This window comes from Danio aesculapii, chromosome 4 (assembly GCF_903798145.1).
Source record: "Danio aesculapii chromosome 4, fDanAes4.1, whole genome shotgun sequence".
NCBI lineage: Eukaryota > Metazoa > Chordata > Actinopteri > Cypriniformes > Danionidae > Danio > Danio aesculapii.
In genome coordinates, this window is record NC_079438.1 from 21,356,794 (window position 1) to 21,378,252 (window position 21,459).

General features: G+C 39.0%; 2 protein-coding genes across 2 annotated transcripts in view; both read left to right on the forward strand.

Moving 5' to 3' along the window:
• LOC130222063 (protein NLRC3-like) overlaps nucleotides 1-7,911 on the forward strand; it is a 54,837-nt gene extending 46,926 nt beyond the window's left edge. The window contains 2 exon segments of the mRNA XM_056454687.1: nucleotides 6,014-7,486; nucleotides 7,488-7,911. Of these exon segments, the coding sequence (XP_056310662.1) occupies nucleotides 6,014-7,486; nucleotides 7,488-7,911 (1,897 nt within the window).
• An 8,073-nt stretch (nucleotides 7,912-15,984) lies between these two features.
• Nucleotides 15,985-20,529, forward strand: LOC130222233 (gastrula zinc finger protein XlCGF8.2DB-like). The gene is made up of 2 exons (XM_056454864.1): nucleotides 15,985-16,137; nucleotides 19,558-20,529. The coding sequence occupies exons 1-2, from the start codon at nucleotides 16,053-16,055 to the stop codon at nucleotides 20,526-20,528; spliced, it is 1,056 nt and encodes a 351-aa protein (XP_056310839.1). The 5' UTR covers nucleotides 15,985-16,052; the 3' UTR covers nucleotide 20,529.
• Nucleotides 20,530-21,459: the final 930 nt, after the last annotated feature.

The window sequence follows — 21,459 nt, forward strand, 5'->3', positions numbered from 1 at the left end:
CACAGATCAAGACACAGCAGAAAGAGCAGACGAAAGACAAGACTCAAGACAGTTCTCACTCAACGAAAATATTTCATTTCATGAATATATATTATATTACACTATATATAATATATTACACTTTTTCAATATTCCTTTAGCACGCTCGTGCTCAGAGAAGGTGCACAGATATCTTCAGCTCCAGTGGTTTGTGTGTTGTCTTCAGGACATGCCCACAGTCAGGAGAATCTCATGAATATTCATGTCAGTGTCACTCTGTGGAGTCAGTAATATTTCAGGATATACCTGTAGATCGCACAGGTCAAAGTCAAAGAGCTCAGATTGTGTTCCTGCTGCACAAGAGCGTCTGTACTTCTGCATGTGAGTGTAATTCTTCTACCATTACGCTTATTTGTGGAGATGATTAAGGGATTTTAGATGTGTGAGTGTGATTTTAAATGTCTGATCCTGAAGATCAAATCCTCTTACACAGATTAAACACTGAGTCAAACACGGTCATTTAAACACTGTGTCTAAAAGCTTTATTTTTTAATCCCTTTAAAGTGTTTGTTCTCTTCTATATCAGACTGACTCAATAGTTTCCAATAATTCAGCATTAAACATAACTCTAAACATTCAGAGTCACGAAATCAAAAGTAAAGTTAAAGCAGACCTTTCAGCTGAACAGGAAGAAAAGCTGCTGAAAAACAAGTTTCTTAAAGAGGTGGTTCAGTGTGTTTTTTGAGGCTTGTTTGCGTTAATTTAATTTTATTATTAAAATGCTGGCATTTACTAAACAAATTACATTTAACCCTTCACTGTCAGCAGACGTTTTAACTAAATGTCTTAGTTAATATATACAATGTCACTCGACAAAGTATATATTATATATTAAATGTGAAATATATGAGGTGTCAGATGAGGGAACTGCATTCATTTGAAGAAGTGTGAATATACAGTGTGATGTTTTTAATCTCAGTATATTGTCATCTCCAGGTGATGGTCAGCGGCTGATTGTTTCCTGAAAGCTCTGCTAAAGTCTGCATTGGTGTTTTAGCTGCAGTATGGCAGAGGAGCAAGTAAAGGACTCTCTCTCAGAGAAACACAGGTATTGTCTCTGTTTTTACACCATTATTTCAACACTTTCTCTGAAGAACAAAGACCAACAACAATGCACTTATTTGTGTTGCTATTGCCTGATCAAATGATGGACAAAGCTTCAGTTTAACTTCAGGAAATGTGTTTAGATCAGTCTAGATTACAGACAGCTTGATCTGGTGTCATATTTACCAGAGCTCAATATGTGTCGTGTGTGCTGTTTAAAGTCCTGTACAACATCAGAGTTAAAGCTGACCACAGAACAGTTTCAGCTTGTGCTTATAGAAGAAATACAATTACTATTAGAAATACTATTAGAAAATTACTATTAGAAATAGAAATACTAATAACTATTACTACTCAGACTCCGAGATAATGTTTTGTGTTTAATATTTCCTCATCTGATTTCTGCGGTGAGTTTTTTACTTAACAGGTCATATAACAAGCTTTTAGAGTCAAATATGTTTTCAGTGAAGCTGAGATTGTGCAAAATGAGAAAGCAGCACATCACTCGTCATGTTTACCCATGATTCCTGTGTAGCAGACCTGATTAAACAGACCAACTATTAGTTTGTGCTGAATTAAACTGAACAAACTCATGTTTGTCTGTTAAACTCTTGTAAAGGAGACTGAAGTTTCTCCTACAGTTTATTCCTCTGGTGTGTTTGTGTGTTCAGTGTGAAATCAGGATCAAATGTTTCTAGCTCTGTGTCTATGAAGAGTGATGGGTCAATAGGTCCTCCACCAAACCTCAGGGAGAAAACACCATCATCTACCAAAAGGTATTTTGTGTTTTACATTATTGATCACACAAAACTGTCAATCACTGTCCTTCATAACACTTCTATTATTACCTATTAGGCACATTTGAAGGCAAAACATTTGGAGTGGTTAGAGCCATCACTATTCACGGTGGGAGAGGTTCCTCAAGCCTCCACAGGGTTTTCCCCCTTCAAGCTTCTCTATAGCAGACCGCCCCGAGGGGTGCTGGATGTTGAGAGAGAGGCTTGGAAGGACAAGCCTTCTAACAGTAAAAATGAGCTCCAATACATTCTGGACCTGCGGGCAAAACTCCACGCACTGGGATTGCTCTCGTCGGACAATTTGCTCATGGCCCAGAATCAGCAGCACCAAAGATAATACAAGGGCACTAAATTACGACAATTTGCACTGGGAAAGCAAAGTGTTTGTACTGCTACTATCAGCCAGCTCGAAATTACTTGCCAAGTGGCAAGGACTGTTCGTGGACACTCGACGAGTGGGGGAGCTTGATTTTAAAGTGGCACAGACAGACAGGGGTAGGGCACGCCAAATTTACCATCTAAATTTATTAAAGCTGTGGAAGGATCCAGAGGGATTCTGGCGATGGTTGTTAGATGGTAGTGGTGGCTCACTAACAACCGGTGCCTCCAGCAGGAATTCGCGGATGTGTTCTCACCCCTGCCTGGTCGAACCAAATCTGATTCAGCACCATATCGAGACCGAACCGGGTGTTGTAGTTACAACACTTATGTACCGGTTGCCTGAACACACACACAGAAAAAGTGGTTCAGAAAGAATTTAAGATGCTAGATATGAGGGGTAGTAAAAGAATCCCACAGTGACTGGGCGAGACTGATTGACAGACAGCTCCATCTGGTTCTGTGTGGATTTTTGTAAAGGAAATGATGTTTTCAAGTTTGATGCGCATCCGATGCTGCACATTGACGAGTTGCTCGATCGGTTAGGTGCTGCTCGCTTTCATCGACATTGGATTTGATAAAGGAATATGGGCAAGTTCCCCTTACGCCTTTATCCTTCAGATTACACCAGTTCGTTATGCTTCCGTTCGGGTTGTTTGGAGCACCGGCTACATTTCTGATCTCACTAAAAAAGGAGAGCCAGATACTGTACAATGGTCAGAGCGGTGCCAACAGGTCTGTGTGTGCTGCTTGAGCTGAAAAAAAGGAAAAAGAAATAAAATTTGTTTGCTCTTACCTGCACTGCTGACCATGCCTTCTTCTTTAAACATATCTCAAACCTCACAACAGTCTAATAAATGAATTGATAGCTATTTTAATCTGAAACTTTACACAATAAAGATTTATCTTACATCTTGAACAAAACCTTGAGGTTGTGATGCTCCTTTTCCTCTGATGTGTTTGTGTGTTTAGTATGAGATCAGGATCATGTGTGTCCAGCTCTGTGTCTATGAAGAGTGACGAGTCAATAGGTCCTTCACCAGACCCCAGGAAGAAAACACCATCATCTACCAAAAGGTATTTGTGTTTTACATTATCGATGACACATGGACTGTATTTCAGTATTCATCAGGACATTTTTATTTGACTTAAACAATACTTTAAAGGGCACCTATGATGAAAGTTATCTTTTGTTTGCGCAGAACTGTGTGTGGGTATAGTGTGTCCATGTCATTCTGGGGTGATATAAAGCCAATAAGGCTCTTTTTTTAATTTCCTGACGTTAAAATAGGATCCAAATCTCTCCCATTTTGAGGCCCACTACAGCGTGATGTAGGAGTGCGGTTTCCCTGCCCACCAAATTGATTGACAGCCGTGTATTAACATGTCTCCTTAGTAACGCATATAATCATATCAACAAGACAAAGCAACCGGGATAAAAAGATCTGTTCAGCTCTCTGTGATCATCTTCATCACATGTGATCAAGAATGAGTTTTACAAGTTTAAAGTATTTCTAAAACAGTGAACGTTAGTAATAAAGTAAGTTAAAGACGGTAAAATCACTGTGCGTGTGTGTGTGTGTGTGTGTGTGTGTCTGTGTGTGAACTTTGTAACAACATTGTTTGTGACTCATCGTAGCAGAAAGGCTTGAATTAACTCCACAACAAATGCATCAAATTATCTTTGGGACAGTTCTTACTGTAGTATTTCTCACAAATGTTACGTGAGATCTGCTTCCTTCATGTCTGTCACTGTGCTGTTTATCTGATGCAGGCGAGGTGGAGACTGAGGCACACTCTGAAAGGCACGTGGAAATGGTGGGCGGGGAGAACTAACTGATTTGCATTAAAGGCACAGGCTACAGATATAGCTACAGTGTGTTCAGAGCTGAGAATACTAATATTCTGAAATGTATAATAAATAAACTGATTTAAGCTGAAACTTTAGACACATTCTGTAGACACAAAAGTTCTTGAAAAAGGGGTAAAATAGATGCTCTTTAAAGGCACAGTACGTAAGATTCTTTCCATTAAAATATCTAGAAAACATTAGAATAGTGGTATATAAATTTTCTGATATGGAATTGTTTGGAATGTATCCATCAATCGTCCTGATAAGGATAGATATCTGACCATAAAACATTTCTTTACTGTTTGCGACTTTAAATAATGCATCTGAAAAAGACTCTGGTAGTAATATGTCCTCTTTGTAATGGTAAGTTTGAAATAAAGAGACAGAAGATCCATCTGCTGAATCTAATAAATAAAAATACAAATGTCAAGGTGAAGATCAGAGCGAAAACAAAAAAATACAAGTAACAAGGTGGCAGACAAACGGCAAAACTATAGTCCACAGAGCAGAGAGACAGAGATGCAAACACAACGGACCACATTTATAAATCCAACACTGAAACAAGTGCAGATCTGGACACAGAAATCAACTTATGACAAGGTTCATGTGTGATTTATGAAACCTTCACATGCAGACAGTCCCATCATACAGAGGATCTCTATATGTTGATAAATGTGGCAACTGAAAATAATCATGATTTGAACATCAAGCCCTGAAATATTTATGTCTTAGACGCCTTGCTCCTAGAGTTTATGACGTAGATAAACATAACCTGGACAAAAAGAGGAACTTCTCACAGAGAGAGAGAGAGAGAGAGAGAGAGAGAGCACAGATCAGTAATGTGAAAGTGAAAGTAATGAAAGCATAAGCTTCAGCTTTGACGTTCAGACAACCCAACAGTGGCGGTAATGTGAAAATAATGAGCTCTTAACCTTCTTAAAAATCATAAAGCAATCTTACCACTGACATTTGGCCACCTTGTGATTTTTCCAGTACATAAAACTTGGTATATTAAACTTATCACATGTTTCCATGTTTAGTAATAGCCTATAACTTCTAATTCTACTAAATAAGACACTCACAAATGGATGCAATTTATTAACACCCACTGCTGGTAAAAGACAAACATAGACATTTTTACTTTTTTATCATTTTCTTTCTTTCATTTTCTTTTTTTGACACACATATTATTATTTTTTTGCCATCAAGTGTCAGTCAATCTTCAAAAACCACCTTTTTACAAATTCATAACACTATTATTATTACCTAGTGGGCATTTTTGAAGGTTTTTAATGTTTAAAGTGTGTTAGCCTAATGCAAATAATCTTACACCAAAACCCCCCGTTAGCCAAAATTTATTGGACCATTTTCAGATCTATTTAATAGCCTAATATTATTGTAAAGAGAAATCACACCAACACTTCAGTGGTCTCATTTATAAACATGGTGTATGGGCAAAACTGGGGTGGAAACCTGCGTACACCACTTCCCATGTAAAAGAAAAAATTAATTAATTAATTAATGGGAGTGTGCGCAGAGCTGTAGGTATTTAACCTGAATATTGACTTAAATGAAAAACTTTCAATGCAGGAGACACATGCGTGAGAGTGGTGGGCTGGGATTCACATATTCAGAAGAGTATAATAAATGATCTGATTGTGATCTGAAACTTTACACATTAACATTTATCTTACACCTTGAACAACACCTTGAGGTTGTGACGCTCCTTTTTCTCTGGTGTGTTTGTGTCTTCAGTGTGAGATTAGGATCATGCGTGTCCAGCTCTGTGTCTCTAAAAAGTGACGGCTTTCTTGGATGTCCCCTTGTTACATCCTTTTTTGAGCCATGGGGCATAACCATGGGGTCTACTCATTGATTCTTTGTATTGTTGTTGTTCCTGCAGTATGGATAGAGATGATCAGACTGGAGACCTGCAGCAGGATTCACTCCAACCAGAACATGATGAACTCCAGAGAGTCAAAGAGCAGCACAAAACCAGCATGAAGAACAAGTATGAGAGATTATTTGAGGGAATCAACCATCGAGAGACTCAAACCCTCCTAAACAGGATCTACACACAGCTCTACATCATAGAAGGAGAGAGTGAAGGAGTGAATGAAGAACATGAGGTTTTACAGATGGAGAAAACAGCCAGAACAAAACCCTCACAACACACTCCAGTCTACTGCAATGACATCTTTAAAGCCTCAGCTGGAGCAGGACATGAGGAGAAGATCAAGAAGAAGAAAGCCCAGATCAAGACTGTTCTCACTAAAGGCATCGCTGGAATCGGGAAAACCATCTCTGTGCAGAAGTTCATTCTGGACTGGGCCGAGGGAAAAGACAATCAAGATGTAGATTTCATGTTTGTGCTTCCATTTCGAGAGCTGAACTTGATCAGAGATCATGAGTACAGTCTTCACAGACTTCTGCTGGACTTTCATCCTGAACTTGAAGATCTGGAGCCCAAGATTTATGAGCAGTGTAGAGTTGTGTTCATCTTTGATGGTCTGGATGAAAGCAGAATCACACTGAACTTTTCAGATGAGGAGAAAGTTTGTGCTGTGACTGAATCTTCATCAGTGGCTGTGTTGATGTGGAGCCTCCTAAAAAGAGATCTGCTTCCCTCTGCTCTCATCTGGATCACCTCCAGACCAGCAGCAGCCCATCAGATCCCATCCAGATACATCAACCGTCTGACAGAAATTCAGGGATTCACTGAGCCTCAGAAGGAGGAATATTTCAGGAAGAGAATCAGCGACGAGCATCAAGCCAGCAGAATCATCTCCCACATCAGAAGAGCAAGAAGCCTCCAGATCATGTGCCACATACCCGTCTTCTGCTGGATCTCCTCCACTGTGCTTCAGAAGCTTCTGGAAGAAGATCTGAGTGCAGAAATCCCCCAAACTCTGACTGAGATGTACATCCACTTCCTGCTGATTCAGATCAACATGAGGAAGCAGAAGTATGAAGAGAGAGATCCAGAGAAACTCCTGCAGTCCAGCAGAGGAGTGATCCTCAAACTTGCTGAAGTGGCTTTCAGACAGCTGATGAAGGGCAATGTGATGTTCTATGAGGAGGACCTGATTGAGAGCGGCATAGACGTCACTGACGCCTCAGTGTATTCTGGGATCTGCACTGAGATCTTCAAGGAGGAATCTGTGATTCATCAGAGGAAAGTCTACAGCTTCATCCATCTCAGCTTTCAGGAGTTTCTGGCTGCTTTCTTTGTGTTTTACTGCCATTTAACAAACAAGAGAGAACCACTGGAGTTGATTTATGAGAGAGAATATTCATATAATCAACATGTACAGGCCAGCTCTGAGAAGTCTCTGTATGATCTGCTCAGATCAACAGTAGATAAAGCTGTCTGGAGTAGAAGGTCATCTGGATCTGTACCTGCGGTTCTTGTTGGGCATCTCACTGGAGTCCAATCAGAGACTCTTCCAGGATCTGCTGACACACAGAGAGGAGAGCTCAGAGAGCATCAGGAGAATCACACAGGCCATTAAAGACAAGATCAAGAGAGATCACCGACTCTCAGCTGACAGATCCATCAATCTGTTCCTCTGTCTGCTGGAGGTGAAAGATCAGACTCTGTCCAGAGAGATTCAGGAGTTTGTGAAATCAGACAAACACTCAGAGGAGGAATTCTCTCCTGCTCACTGCTCAACAATCTCCTACATGATTGAGATGTCAGAGGAGCCGCTGGATGAGTTAGACTCTAATAAATTCAACACATCAGATGAGGGAAGACGGAGATTGATACCAGCTGTGAGAAACTGCAGAAGAGCTCTGTGAGTATTCATTCATTGATCACAGAAGACACACATCAGTCTGCACTGAAGACTCAGATCAGTTTAGTGAATCACTGCCCTGCTTTAACAGAGAATCTTTAGCTGGCCATATCGTCCCCCTGTGAGATCGCTGATACACCATATTACTGCATGGGGACTGCAGTGTTCTGTTTCCTTATTTGCTCATTCATTTCATCATTTCTAAACGTATTTAACAAACTTTTCTTGACTTTTAACTCACACAAACAACATTTGTACTTATTTAATAATCTACTTCATTTGCTTTACATTTTATCCTGGAAAATAACTTAAATCCCTGCAAATCCCTGTGCTCCTCCAGCTAAATAGGACATTTGTTGATGTGTATTTGCTCAAATCTAACACAGTGTTGCTCTTGGATAATTGTGTGTGTTTTCTGATCAGAGAAATAGTGTAATTTTAGACAGAGTATTGCTGTCTCGCCGCAGACATGCCTCTAATATTACATTTACTTTAGGCCTTAACACTAAACTTTACACTGAGCTCAGTAAAATGATCCTCAAACCCCTTGTGAGACAATATACGGTGTGGTTGGCGCTGGGTTCCTCCTAATGCAAGACAATGCTGGACCTCATGTGTCTGGAGTGTGTCAGCAAAGCCTGCAATTCACTACAGTTTTGAGTGTGACTCCAAATCCAGACCTCCATGGGTTAATACATTTGATTTCCAGTGATCATTTCTGTGTGATTTTGTTGTCAGCAACAAAGTATTTAATAAGAATATTTCATTCATTCAGATCTAGGATGTGTTATTTTAGTGTTCCCTTTATTTCTTTGAGCAGTGTATATAAAGTGTATTTTCAGTGTTACTTTAATCAGTGTAGACTAGACTCATGAACACTCAACAGTGCTCATTTCTTACTGCTGATTTTGTTGTTCTTTATCCTCTACACAGGCTACAGTGGTGTAAACTCAATGTTCAGTGCTGTGAGAGTTTGTCTTCAGCTCTACAATCCTCAAACTGTGTCCTGAGAGAGCTGGACCTGAGTAACAATGACCTGCAGGATTCAGGAGTGAAGCTTCTCTCTGATGGACTGAAGAGTCAACACTGTAAACTGGAGACTCTGAGGTAAATGATTCTCCACTCAACAGCGACTACAACAAGATGGTTTCATATTGGTTAACCAAATGTGGAGCCTCTTTCATTGGATTGGCAGAAGAAACAAAACATTTACAGGGATGTGATTTCAATCGTAACTGTACTAATGTATGTTTATCTGTAAATATATTTAAAAACATTAGTTAGTATATTACAAAATGTTGCACTTTCAGAGCTTCTCTTTTTCCAATATACCCAAATATGATTAAGAGTTAAAGGAATCCCTTTATTTTAAAGATCATCTGAATTCAATTATTTATTCATCTTTTATTTTTGGGTCATGAATAATGAGGTGTTTCTCACCTGACAGAATAAAAGTCCCCTGATGGTCCATCAGTGTGAATGTGACTGTCAGGCTGGTGAAAGAGACATTAAGAGAGTGGGTTTGTGTTTGTTTTAGTTTATTTACATCATCGTCCACAATATAATATACAAATGAAGATCAGGTCATTTTCTATTGCTCTTTATACAATAAAGTTTGATCTACAAGCTGAAGTTTGTGAATGTCAGGGCTGTAGTACTCGAGTCCGGACTCAAGACGTTTCTTTCTATAGTCTAGGACTCGCTAATATTCAGACATGAACTTGGTCCAGCAATAGCCATTGGTTGAGTGTGTTTGTCTGGAAACATCACTGTTAAATCCACTGTGAGTCTAGAATGGGCATTGACACTCGTGTGATGTCTGCAAATTTAGATTAGGGCTGATTAGGGCTGGGCGATGTGGATTTGATTAGATAAGATTAGATTAGATTAGATAATCAACATTATTGGGGAGAGATCATATACTGAAGTTATCAAGATATTTTTAAAGGCGATTATTAATAAATATGGTCTGACATCACCCAGCCCTACACCTCATTAGACATTTCAGACCTCTGTAACATTTGAGTACATGTCTTGCAGTCATACAACCAGCTGTAATCATGCATCTAGCTGTCGATCATCTACAAAACACACTTATAATCTTTTAAAATCAACTATAAAACCATATTAAGGTGATACATTATTTGTGTGAGTGTGTTGAACTGATGTGAGGGCTTAATCAATAAAGAGAGCTAATCAGGATGTGTGTGTGTGTGTGTGTGTTCATCACTGCTGTTGACATGAGCAGAAACAGCAGTCAGCATCTTCACAACACAAAGAGATGTGTGATTGTCCAACTGTGTGATGTGGACTGTTGCTGTTTTTGTAGATTGTCTGGCTGTATGGTGACAGAGGAAGGCTGTGGTTTTCTGTCTTCAGCTCTGACTTCAAACCCCTCACACCTGAGAGAGCTGGATCTGAGCTACAATCATCCAGGAGATTCAGGAGTCAAGCTGCTCTCTGAACAACTGGAGGATCCAAACTACACACTGGACAAACTCAAGTATGTGGAGCATCACTGGCCTTGTGCTTTTACACTGAATGGCTTTAAAAAGACACTAGAAAGCTCTTTTCTGATCTTCAGTTTTCTGTGAGGGTTATGGGGTGAGGACAGACAGAAGATACAGCTTGTAGAGTATTCCAGTCATGTCTATGAAGAACAAATCATTGAGTGTGAAATGAATCTCCTCTGTAAATGTTGGAGTGTATTGGCTCAGTTGCGACATTAAGCGGGACACACTGTACAGTTTCAGCATTTGAGCTGAGCAGAGAAACTTCTTCCTCCATTTGTGCTGAAGAATCCTCCAATATCAGGTCAGGAATAGGGTTTGGGATTGAAGATGGATTCAGATTCTGGAATCAGACACTTGGATTAATGTTCAGACTCTTGTTCTAAAATCAACATCTGGATTCCTCTTCTCTGTGCACACATGTGTATTTTTCACTTGCTAATCTGTCAGGAACTTGGGCGCTGGCGAGCAGCTTTAATAATCTGAACATAGTTTAGAGATGGACTGCAACATGTGCTCAAAGGCTGCATGTGCTGAAGAACGATGGCAAAGCTAAGTGTGATCACTGTAATAAATGAATGTTGCAGCAGGGTGTCTCCATCAGCATGAGCAGTATCTGCGCTCGCTTCACCAACAGCTGAGGAAAAGAACGCACTGTGTTAGATTCATTGTGCATCCCGGCTGGAACCAACAAGTGTTGTGTGTTTTAGCTGAAGAGTTTGGAGCGTGTAGCTGAGTAGCTCAGTGCTAGCTTTAGCTTATTAGCTGAGGGGGAAACTAAACAGCTCATTCTCTCCATCTGTGTGTGTTTACAGTCTGGATCATGGAGGAGACGTGAGGATTACAGCAGGACTGCACAAATGTAGGACTACACACACACGCACACACACACACAAGGATTACAGCAGGACCACGCAAATGTACGACTACACACACACAAACACGCACACTCACACACCGCACACTCACACACACCACACACGCATGCACGCACACACACACATCACGCACGCACATGCACACACACACACACACCATGCACAAACACACACACCACGCACACACACAAACACACACGCACAGACACACACTCTCTCACACTCACTCTCTCTCAGACACATGTGCATGCACACACACACAGACAGACACACACGCTCGCTCGCTCGTATCCACATACACACACGCACATACACAGACTTACTCGCTTGCATGCATACACACATGCACACACACAAACATGTACATACAAACAGACACACACACTCTCTCTGTCTCTCTCACTTACACACACACAAACTCTCTCACACACATACAGACACACGCACACACATGCACATACACACATACACGCAAACGCTCTCTCTCTCACTCACATACACGCACACAAACACTGTCACTTACACTCTCTCACACACACACACACACAGACACTGACTCCACACAGACACAGACTCTCACTCACACACACACACAAACAATCAGACACACACACACACACACACACAAACAATCAGACACACACACAGACAGCTGTGGTTATACACCCACTTCCTCTCTCTTTCATGTGCACACACACACACACACAGACACACTCTGTCATACACACACACACACACACACACACACACACAGCTGTGGTTGTAAATGTGTGTGTTCTTGTGTTCAGATGTCTGTTTCCTCACACTGGATCCAAACACAGCACACACTCGTCTCATTCTGTCTGAGGAGAACAGAGAGGTGAAGAGTGTGTTAGAGGATCAGCCGTATCCTGATCATCCAGACAGATTTGATGGTGTGTATCAGGTGTTGTGCAGAGAGAGTGTGTGTGGACGCTGCTACTGGGAGACTAACTGGAGTGGAGATTATGCTGTGTGTATATCAGTGTCATATAAGAGCATCAGGAGGAAGGGACGAGGTGATGAGTGTGTGTTTGGATATAATGCTCAGTCCTGGAGTTTGCGCTGCTCTTCCTCCAGTTTCTTATTCAGACACAATAACACACACACTCGTCTCCCAGTAGAGCCGCTCAGCAGGAGAATAGGAGTGTTTGTGGATCACAGTGCAGGAACTCTGATCTTCTACAACATCTATAGAGACACAATGAGCCTCATCCACTCAGTCCAGACCACATTCACTGAGCCGCTCTGGCCTGGGTTTAGGCTTTATTCTGGATCATCAGTGAAACTGAGCTGAATGTAGGGGATCTACAAATCCGATTATGAGAGAACATTTATTTTGAAATTTGACATGGGCGCCGCCATTACTTTCTCCGGTGTGTGTGCGTGTGTGTGTGTGTGTGTGTGACGAACGCGGGCAGGCACAGAGAGTGAGGGGAGAGAAAAAAGCAAGTTGTGACAGCAGTGGTGAGCTTATGAGGATTGTGACGTTTTAAAACTTTTTGATCAACTTAAAATGTTAACTGATGATATACATCAAAGCTAGATTACATTGCTTCTAAGTCTCGTTGATTTTAAGTCTCCATATAGTTTAACGAGCCAGTTATGGCTCGTTATCACTGACTGGTACGGTACAGTACGGTTCGGTTTGGTACGGGTCACCTTTATCAGGCTTGCGTTTCCACTAACAAGGGTACCCTTTTGGTGGCCGTGGTGTATGACAGAAAGTTTCAGTTGACGTCATTCTCGCTTGAGAAAATGTCTACAGTAAAGCTGTACAGGTCACTCACATATCATATGAAAAGCACTTCTCACAACACAGATGCTTCATACACATAAATACTTGTGTAGAAATGTTTACTACTAACTTTACTATGAACATGAGTTGATTATAACTGCAGATCAATGACAGTGCGAAACAGCCTACTGTAACGTCTGTAATTATATTAAATAACTAAATAAATGAACATATATAAACACAAACAGCCCTTTACAGTCTCCGATATGTTACCAACTACAGAAGAACTACATATAGCAGACATTTCACCCGTATTTAGGTTCAAAATCAACACAAAATATAGCCTACAGTCAGTGAAAACCTCTCATCTGTGTCTGTAATCCTCAGCAGCATATGTAGCCTCTGTTAGACAGTAATTCCCTCATTCCCGGTTCATATTAGTCCAAAATGTGAAGATAAGTTAGTTATACATGGTATTTTGTTCGCGTTTGCTGAAAAAATAATGTGCTCCTTTTTTTCCGGCTTCTCCTTTGTTTCTTCACGCTTCACTCTCACGTTTGTCAGTGTCTGACAGGATCGGGTTTCAAAAGCACGTCAATAATCAAGCGCAGGTTATTATCATCAGCTCAAGAAGTTTGTTATTTCAGATATAATGTTAGACGCGCGCGTGCGCTAGCAAGAAAGCAAAACCGCTCGCGCCTCAGACTGGCTCGTAAAAAACTATGAGGCACAGGGTAAATCTGCTCTTCTTCTTGGCTTTGTGGCTGTTCATCCAGACGACTACAAGGTTTGTTTGAGCCCGGGTCGACCATGGCTCGTTATTATATGTATAAATAATTCCGCTATAATCTCTCGGCTGTGTATTTCAAACATGGCGGGTTTTTTGTTTTCATTCTGGCTTGTTGCGTAAGCGAATGACGTATCTCTGTAAACCAATAGCGTTCAGCTGCGCGTGTGGCTCCGCCTTTTGGTACCTTTTCTCATGTTTGGTACCCTTTCGAAAGGGTGCCCAAAAAGGGGTACGGTACGGTTCGGTTTGGTACGCTTTTTGATAGTGGAAACGGCCATAAAAGCGTACCAAACCAAACCGAACCGTACCACTCAGTGGAAACGGGCCATTATTAGTAGTGACGCAGTGCAGCAAGTTTTTCGCCGTGCTCGTGAGTGAAGCGGATTAACAGACCTGCTGTTGAAGTCATTCGGGTTATTCAGTGCTGAAGTTGAATACTCCCGTGCATTTTTGAGATTTACATCCGGATTTTTGTTAGTTCAAATGAACTCAAAACGTAGTGGATGTGTGGCTTATATTTGCGAGGATTTTTGCATTGGAAAGCATCGTGTGTTGGTTGTGTTCTCTGGTTGATCGCCGTTGGACTGGATTGTGGCCTTGTTGGATCGTGCTGTGCCTTTCAGGATCACGAGGGCAATCGTTGGGGATCAAAGAGTAAAAGGAACATTACCCTGCCTTTCCAGACTCCTTTCAGCGCTCCGTCCTGAACTCAAGGATGGTGACTCATTATATTAAAAAATCCGATATTATCAAATTGTATGAAGAAGGAGGTCTGAATTGAGTTTGAAAGTAAGAATACTATGTTAAAACTTAAATGGCTTCAAAGGTTTTTGGGTAATACTGAGAGTTTCTGGTACACTGTTCCTCGTGCCTTGTTTAACAAACTAGGAGGCATCCAATTTCTTCTCAGATGTGACTTTGACTTGCCTAAATCTCCATTGAAGCTTTTAGCATTCCACCAACAAGTCTTGTTGTTTTGGAAACTAGCGCGCACACAATTTTACACCCCACAATACCCCTATCTGGAATAACAAGTATATTATACATTGGAACAAATCCATTTTTTATGAAGAATGGTTAAATAAAAATATTTGGTCAGTAACAGACATAATGGATGGAAGGGGAAATATTCTAGATTATAATATTTTCACTCTAAAACATGGATTTGCTTGTCATCCAAATCACTTTTTCACTGTTATTAATGCACTATTCTCAGGTATAAAAATGTTAATGAAAAGTTCCCTATCCAATTCGAAAATTACACCAGTCCCTCTCGTATTATATATTGGTGAGATTGAAATTGATAATAAACTTTGCACTAATAAACATTTAAGACAAATAATTATCCAATCTTGCTTCCCCTATCAAGTATTAAGAAATAAGTTATTTCATTCATTGGATAAAAATACTATGTCCTGGCTAAAATGGAAACAAAAATTGCCTTAAAAATGTTTAATTTATTTGTATCATATAACTTGCCATAACTGATATCTGTTTTATATTGATTTCTTTTATAGTTTTTTTTTCACTCTTAATTTTATTTTAGTTTGTTTTTTGTAACTTACATTTTTTGTATTTTTGTATATTATTTTGTGTTGAGCCTTCCATGTGTGATACTCAATTTGTAAAGTTGAATGCCATTTTGTTGTATTTGGATTTTGTATTTCCAATAAAATAAAAACTAAAAAAAGTTGAACAAAAGGAGACTTTTATTTTGGCGTGGTGGTGTGACGTCATAAGGCTGCGCCACCCCCGCGAATGTGATTCAACTGGTGAAAGGTTTGTGTTTTAAAGCTTTTAATGTCCGATGCTAAAACCTGTTGTTGAAAGCATTATTTTAACCCTTTAAACAACTTAGTACTATTTTATTCTCAGTAATGTTGGCTATTGTTTGAATAAAGTAACAGAAATGTGTGTAATAAGTGTTTTAATGAAAGTTCAGTTTATTAAATATCATAATATTATTCCATTGTAAGTATAAATCACACACACACATGTATAAGTAATGGTTTTCATCAGGTTATTTGTGGCTGTTTCTTGCTCAGACTTTCTCTTTTACCTGATGTCTTTTTGTTAATCACTCTCATGAATGTTGAAGCAAGTGTTTAAGATTTTAAACGGGACATTTTTATCATTTTGGACACAGAATAAAGTGTCCAAACGCAGAGAAAAACTCCTGCTGAAGCGACTGATCTCCACACTGTTATAAAGATGGCGTTTATTAAAGAGGAGAGTGAAGATGTGAAGATTGAAGAAACATTCAGAGTCAAACAGGAAAATCTGCAGGAACAAACAGGTTGACTTTCATTCTCAAAGACCAACTCAGTCATCTGATCCTCATTCAGATATATTTTAATAATAAGAATACTAAATTAAATCCATCTTGCAGCCCTGAGTGTGCTGCCTAGTTCTCCTAAATACACATGAGCACTCATTGAAAGACAGGAATGAGCTTCTTTCGTCACTTGTTCTCATGTCTTTTGTCATTCTTTTATGTGTTATTAGTCTCCCATTTTCTCTACCTTCTTAATGTTATTGCTTTTCTTGTTCTCCTACTGTTTGTTAAGTGTCCTTGAACACTGGCGCTATATAAAATAAATAAAACAATAAATTAAAAAAGTTTAACTGAGCTGACCATATTTGACCTACAGTATTCACATAGAAGATACATGCTGTTATGGTGATGGTGTTAACTTAGTACTTGTCGTTTGCATATGTCATGTTGATCATAATTCCCTTGTTTTCATCAACTTCTTTATGTGTTTAAACCTCAGCCAGTATTGGGCAAGTTATTTAAAAAAAAAAGGTTAGTAGTTGTTACTAGTTCTCACAGATAGTATCTGAGATAGAATTACATCGTTATAAAAATAACTAATTACCAGGGTTATTGTGTTAAAAGTATGTCGAAAAACATGGATGCCCCAATTTTAAACATGCTAAATGAAATGGATTAATTGTTATACAACATTGTACACTATTCTAAACTACACTCACTGGCCACTTTATTAGGTACACCTCAGTGGTGTAGTCCTAAAAAAAAAAAGGTGATGTGCTATTGCACCCAACCCAAATTTTAAATGAAAGTAGGAAAATAATCGACGAAGGTCAATGTTTCTTTGATTCATTAGCTACATATATATATATATATATATATATATATATATATATATATATATATATATATATATATATATATATAATTTAACATCAGCTACCTGTAACTATTAACTTCCACGAAAGGAAAAACAAATACTTTGTCAATGTTGTCAATGGTTACAGGTTTCCAGCTTTCTTCAAAATATCTTCTTTTGTGTTCAACGTAGGGAAAAAAGACAAACCGGTTTGGAACAAGTAAAGATTGAGTAAATGATGGAAATTTTAATTTTGGGGGGAAACTATCCATTTAAAAAGAAAAGAAAACAAAAACAAATTTGTTCGTTTTAAAGGGAGATGCTAATAATCTAATCCTATTCAGTGATTTATGTTAATAGTGCCCCCAGCAGACCCAGAGATTGGCTGAATATATTACGCTGTGGTAAAACCCAACTGTTTAACTCTAAAGGGACTTGTAATGATGTAAATACTGTACAAAAAATCAAGACAGCTATATCAAGTACTGTATGTTTTTAACATAAACTGTAAATTTAAAATAAAAAATTAAAATCAGGAAAACAAAGGCAAAGCATATTTTCAAAAATTCAAATAAGCTACAGTATGTAGCTTATTTAATCATTTTAATATGGAAACTTACTTTCTTTTACTGGCTTATTACTTTAAATTTAATAGGTCCCTTTAAACATCAATCAGCCATTATGTTTGATCGTCACATTTGTGCATGCTTGTTGTTTTAAACTAAGCTAATATGAGTCTGTCTTCTGCTGTCGCTATTATATACTAGTAGTTTCCCTTTTAAATCGCATATTGTTACGCATGTAAGTAAGAATTTAAAATAATACACTTAAAAATGTTTGACTAATATGGTAGGTTTGTATACCAAACTAGAAGTATTCCACTGTATTTCATAGACAGGCAAAGCCATTTGAGTTCTGAATGAGCCAAATATGCTCAACATACCTGGTATCTAAACATACCTAAAGTGGCTGGTGAGTGTAAATTGATGTTGTTGTGGGACGACGTGAGACAAAACAAATAAATTAGAGTGGAACAATAACGTTTAGCATTGCACTGACTACAACTGGCCAACAAACAAGTCTAATGGCTTTTGCTGCTTAAGAAATGGATTACAGCATGCTGATGATAGGCAAGCATTTCAGTGTAAAGTTCATCAAAATATTGACCTTATTTTCACGCACCAGCGGGCGCCACCATTGGAACTTTTTGGCTCGATACTTCTGGTCTCATTCACTTCCATTGATTTTTAGATGCTAAAAACAGTTTGTTAAGCTGCTTGATTTATTATTATTAGTATATTTTTATGTGTAATCATCAACACACTTGTAGAGTAAGTAATTTAACAGTTTATTATTCCTGATCATTTCTCCAATAGTCAACTATTGGAAATTCTAAAACAATAGCATATGAGATCAGGTCATTATTATGACCTGGTAGACAAATTTTGCACGTCGCCGTTTATCACTGTGCTCTGTTTATCCTGATATCTGATGCTGAGCATTCTTAAGGCTTTTCACACTTGAAATTGTTACGCTGGGTCATTCTAAACCCTGGATAAACAGAATCCTGGGTTCTCTGTAATCACGTTCCACACTGCTCATGCTATACCTGGGGTTAAAAAATAATCCTGGATGTTCATTAACAGATGATTCGCAGTATATTCCCAAACCCCAGGTTAACATTATTATTTGTATATTTACATTGTCACGATCTCTGATTGGACCATTCTAACCTTTTTAGATGGCATTTCTGCATCTTATCGGGTATAGGAAATGTCACCACGTAGGTCTTTAGCTAAGCCTCAGACCATGCACAAAAGCAAGAATACAAGAGTTCCTCGCAGCTCCAATACACATCTCTGCCATTTGCTTACAGTAACCGTGTGCTTTTCACAATACACAGTTCATCTGCTCGTGATATTTCGTATAACTTTGGTGTCATTTGACAGTTCATGACTTCAGTGTTGTAGTGATGAAATCAGACATTGATGTATTTCAATATACAATCTATTTACTATTGTTGAGTCATGACCTGAGGAGAGTATGTTCATGTGCTTCTCCTCCCACTTTATCTTTGCTTTCATATTCAGCTGGTTTTGGGGGTTGGTGTTTTACTTATGTTTGACAATACTTTGCTTTGGGTATAAGAAGGAAAGTGTTGCAAACTGTTGATTCGGGAGAATGACTTTTACTCTGCGTGTCCTGGTGCGTATATATGTTACAGCTGAGTTTCTCTATACAGTATATGAGTTTGTTTTAATATACAGATAGTAGAATGAAACATGTAACTTAATAAACAACTTTGCCTGCTTTAAGGCGTTGAGATTTTTCTTTTTATCAATGATGATAACTTTAATGGAGTCATATTAATTACAATGGAGTCAGTGAATAATTGATTTAAACACGCCATCCTGCAACTGCTTTCTGTTTCTGCTTATTGGTGCAGAATAGCAGCATAAGTTTTGAGCCTTACAGAATAAATGGTACGGTTATTTAAATTTTTGGGTTAAATATCTATTTCATGCTTGTCTCTATGTGCCTTCATAGTAAAGTTAATTTTTATTTATTATTTTTATTTTTTAAAGACCTGTTGGTGCCGAAAGAAGAGACTCATGAACTGAATGAAACAAAAGAGAAATACCAAGACATAACGACTGATGAAAAACCCACACTGACTAAGAAGACTTCAAGCGGAAGACCTCAGAAATCCAAATCTTGTTGTAATTTTACTTGTCATCAGTGTGGAAACCATTTCAGTCAAAAACACAACCTTAAAGTCCACATGAGAATTCACACTGGAGAGAAGCCTTTCAGCTGTCAACAGTGTGGGAAGAGTTTCAGTCAAAAATCAAGCCTTAATGTTCACATGAGAGTTCACACTGGAGAGAAACCTTACACCTGTGAACATTGTGGAAAGAGTTTTGCTAAAATTCTTGGCTTTAACGCCCACATGAGAATTCACACTGGAGAGAAGCCGTACACATGCCAGCAGTGTGGGAAAGGCTTCTATCATACAGAAAACTTAGCAGCGCACATGAGACTCCACACTGGGGAGAGGCCTTACTCTTGCCCTCAGTGTGGAAGGAGTTTTAAGCATAATGGCAAACTTGAAGTCCACATGAGAACGCACAGTGGAGAGAGAATATTCACTTGCACACAGTGTGGGAAAAGTTTTCCTCAAAAACAAAACCTTGACATCCACATGAGGATTCACACTGGAGAGAAACCTTACACATGCACAGAGTGCAGTAAAGGTTTCAGATGTATAAGCACACTCAAATACCACATGATAAGTCACGCCAGAGAGAAGCCGTTTGCATGTGATCAGTGTGGAAAGAGCTTCACAACTAAACCTAGCCTCATGAACCACATGAATAGTCACACTGGAACCATAGTGTTCACATGTGATCAGTGTGGAATAAAACTCACACGCAAAGACACCATTAAGCAACACATGGAGACTCACTCAGGAGAGGATCGTTTTAGATGCAGTGAATGCGGAAAGGACTTTAAACATAAAAGAAGCCTCAGCGCTCACATGAAGCTTCACAACTGAGACCTTGTCCACACAAGCACGGGTATATTCAGAATGGCAGCTTGTTCATGTAGTTTGGCTGTTCATTCACATACATGTCAAGTTACTGAAAATAAAACCCTTTTAAACCTGAAGATTTAAAGGGCACCTATGTTGAAAAATCTACTTTTCAAGCTGTTTGGACAAAAATGTGTGTAAGTATAGTGTATAAACTGTAATATTGGGGTGAAATAAACACACCCAGTCCTTTTTTTTCATATTTAACAAAATAAAAATGGTGGACCAATTGGAGCGGTTTTCAGATCGACCGCAACTTTACGTAGAAGAGCGGTCCCCCCGCCCACCAATATTGATTGACAGCTGCGTGCATTAACATGTCCGGTAGTCACGTGTATAATCATATAATCAAGACACGACGAGCGCAAAGCAGCCGGGAATAAAAGGCCTGTTCAGTTCGCTAGGATCATTAATCATCATCAAACGTGATCAAGAGTGAGTTTCACAAGTTTAAAATGTTTTAAAACAGAGCATGTGTGTCATGAATTACAGCGATTCACTTCAGATGCACTTAATCAGCACAGCCGCGTGTCAGAACAATTATAAAAGAAGACTTCAATTGCGGTTTGTGGACGTTAAATCAGGTTTATCTAGTACATTAATATAAGAGATATCCATACAGCAGTGGAGATTACCAGTATCATGACACATAAAAATCTTGCAATCATGCAAAGCTTAACACGATGTCTCTCTCTCTCTCTCTCTCTCTCTCTGTGTGTGTGTGTGTCTGTGTGCCTGAGCTATGTATGTGTGCGTATGTCTGCGCTACGTATGTGTGTGTATGTGTTTGCGCTATGTGTTTGTCCACAAAAATTCCACAAAAAAAAAATGCATCAAATACTGATTGTTAAAGTTCTTACTCACGTTATGTGAGATCTGCTTCCTGAGGCAGCCG

What these genes read in the sequence shown, in the direction of transcription:
- LOC130222233 (XM_056454864.1), top strand. Translation starts at nt 16,053, where the DNA reads ATGGCGTTTATTAAAGAGGAGAGTGAAGATGTGAAGATTGAAGAAACA. An exon ending in AAATCTGCAGGAACAAACAG is followed by an intron (nt 16,138 to 19,557) that starts GTTGACTTTCAT and finishes TATTTTTTAAAG; the next exon opens with ACCTGTTGGTGCCGAAAGAA.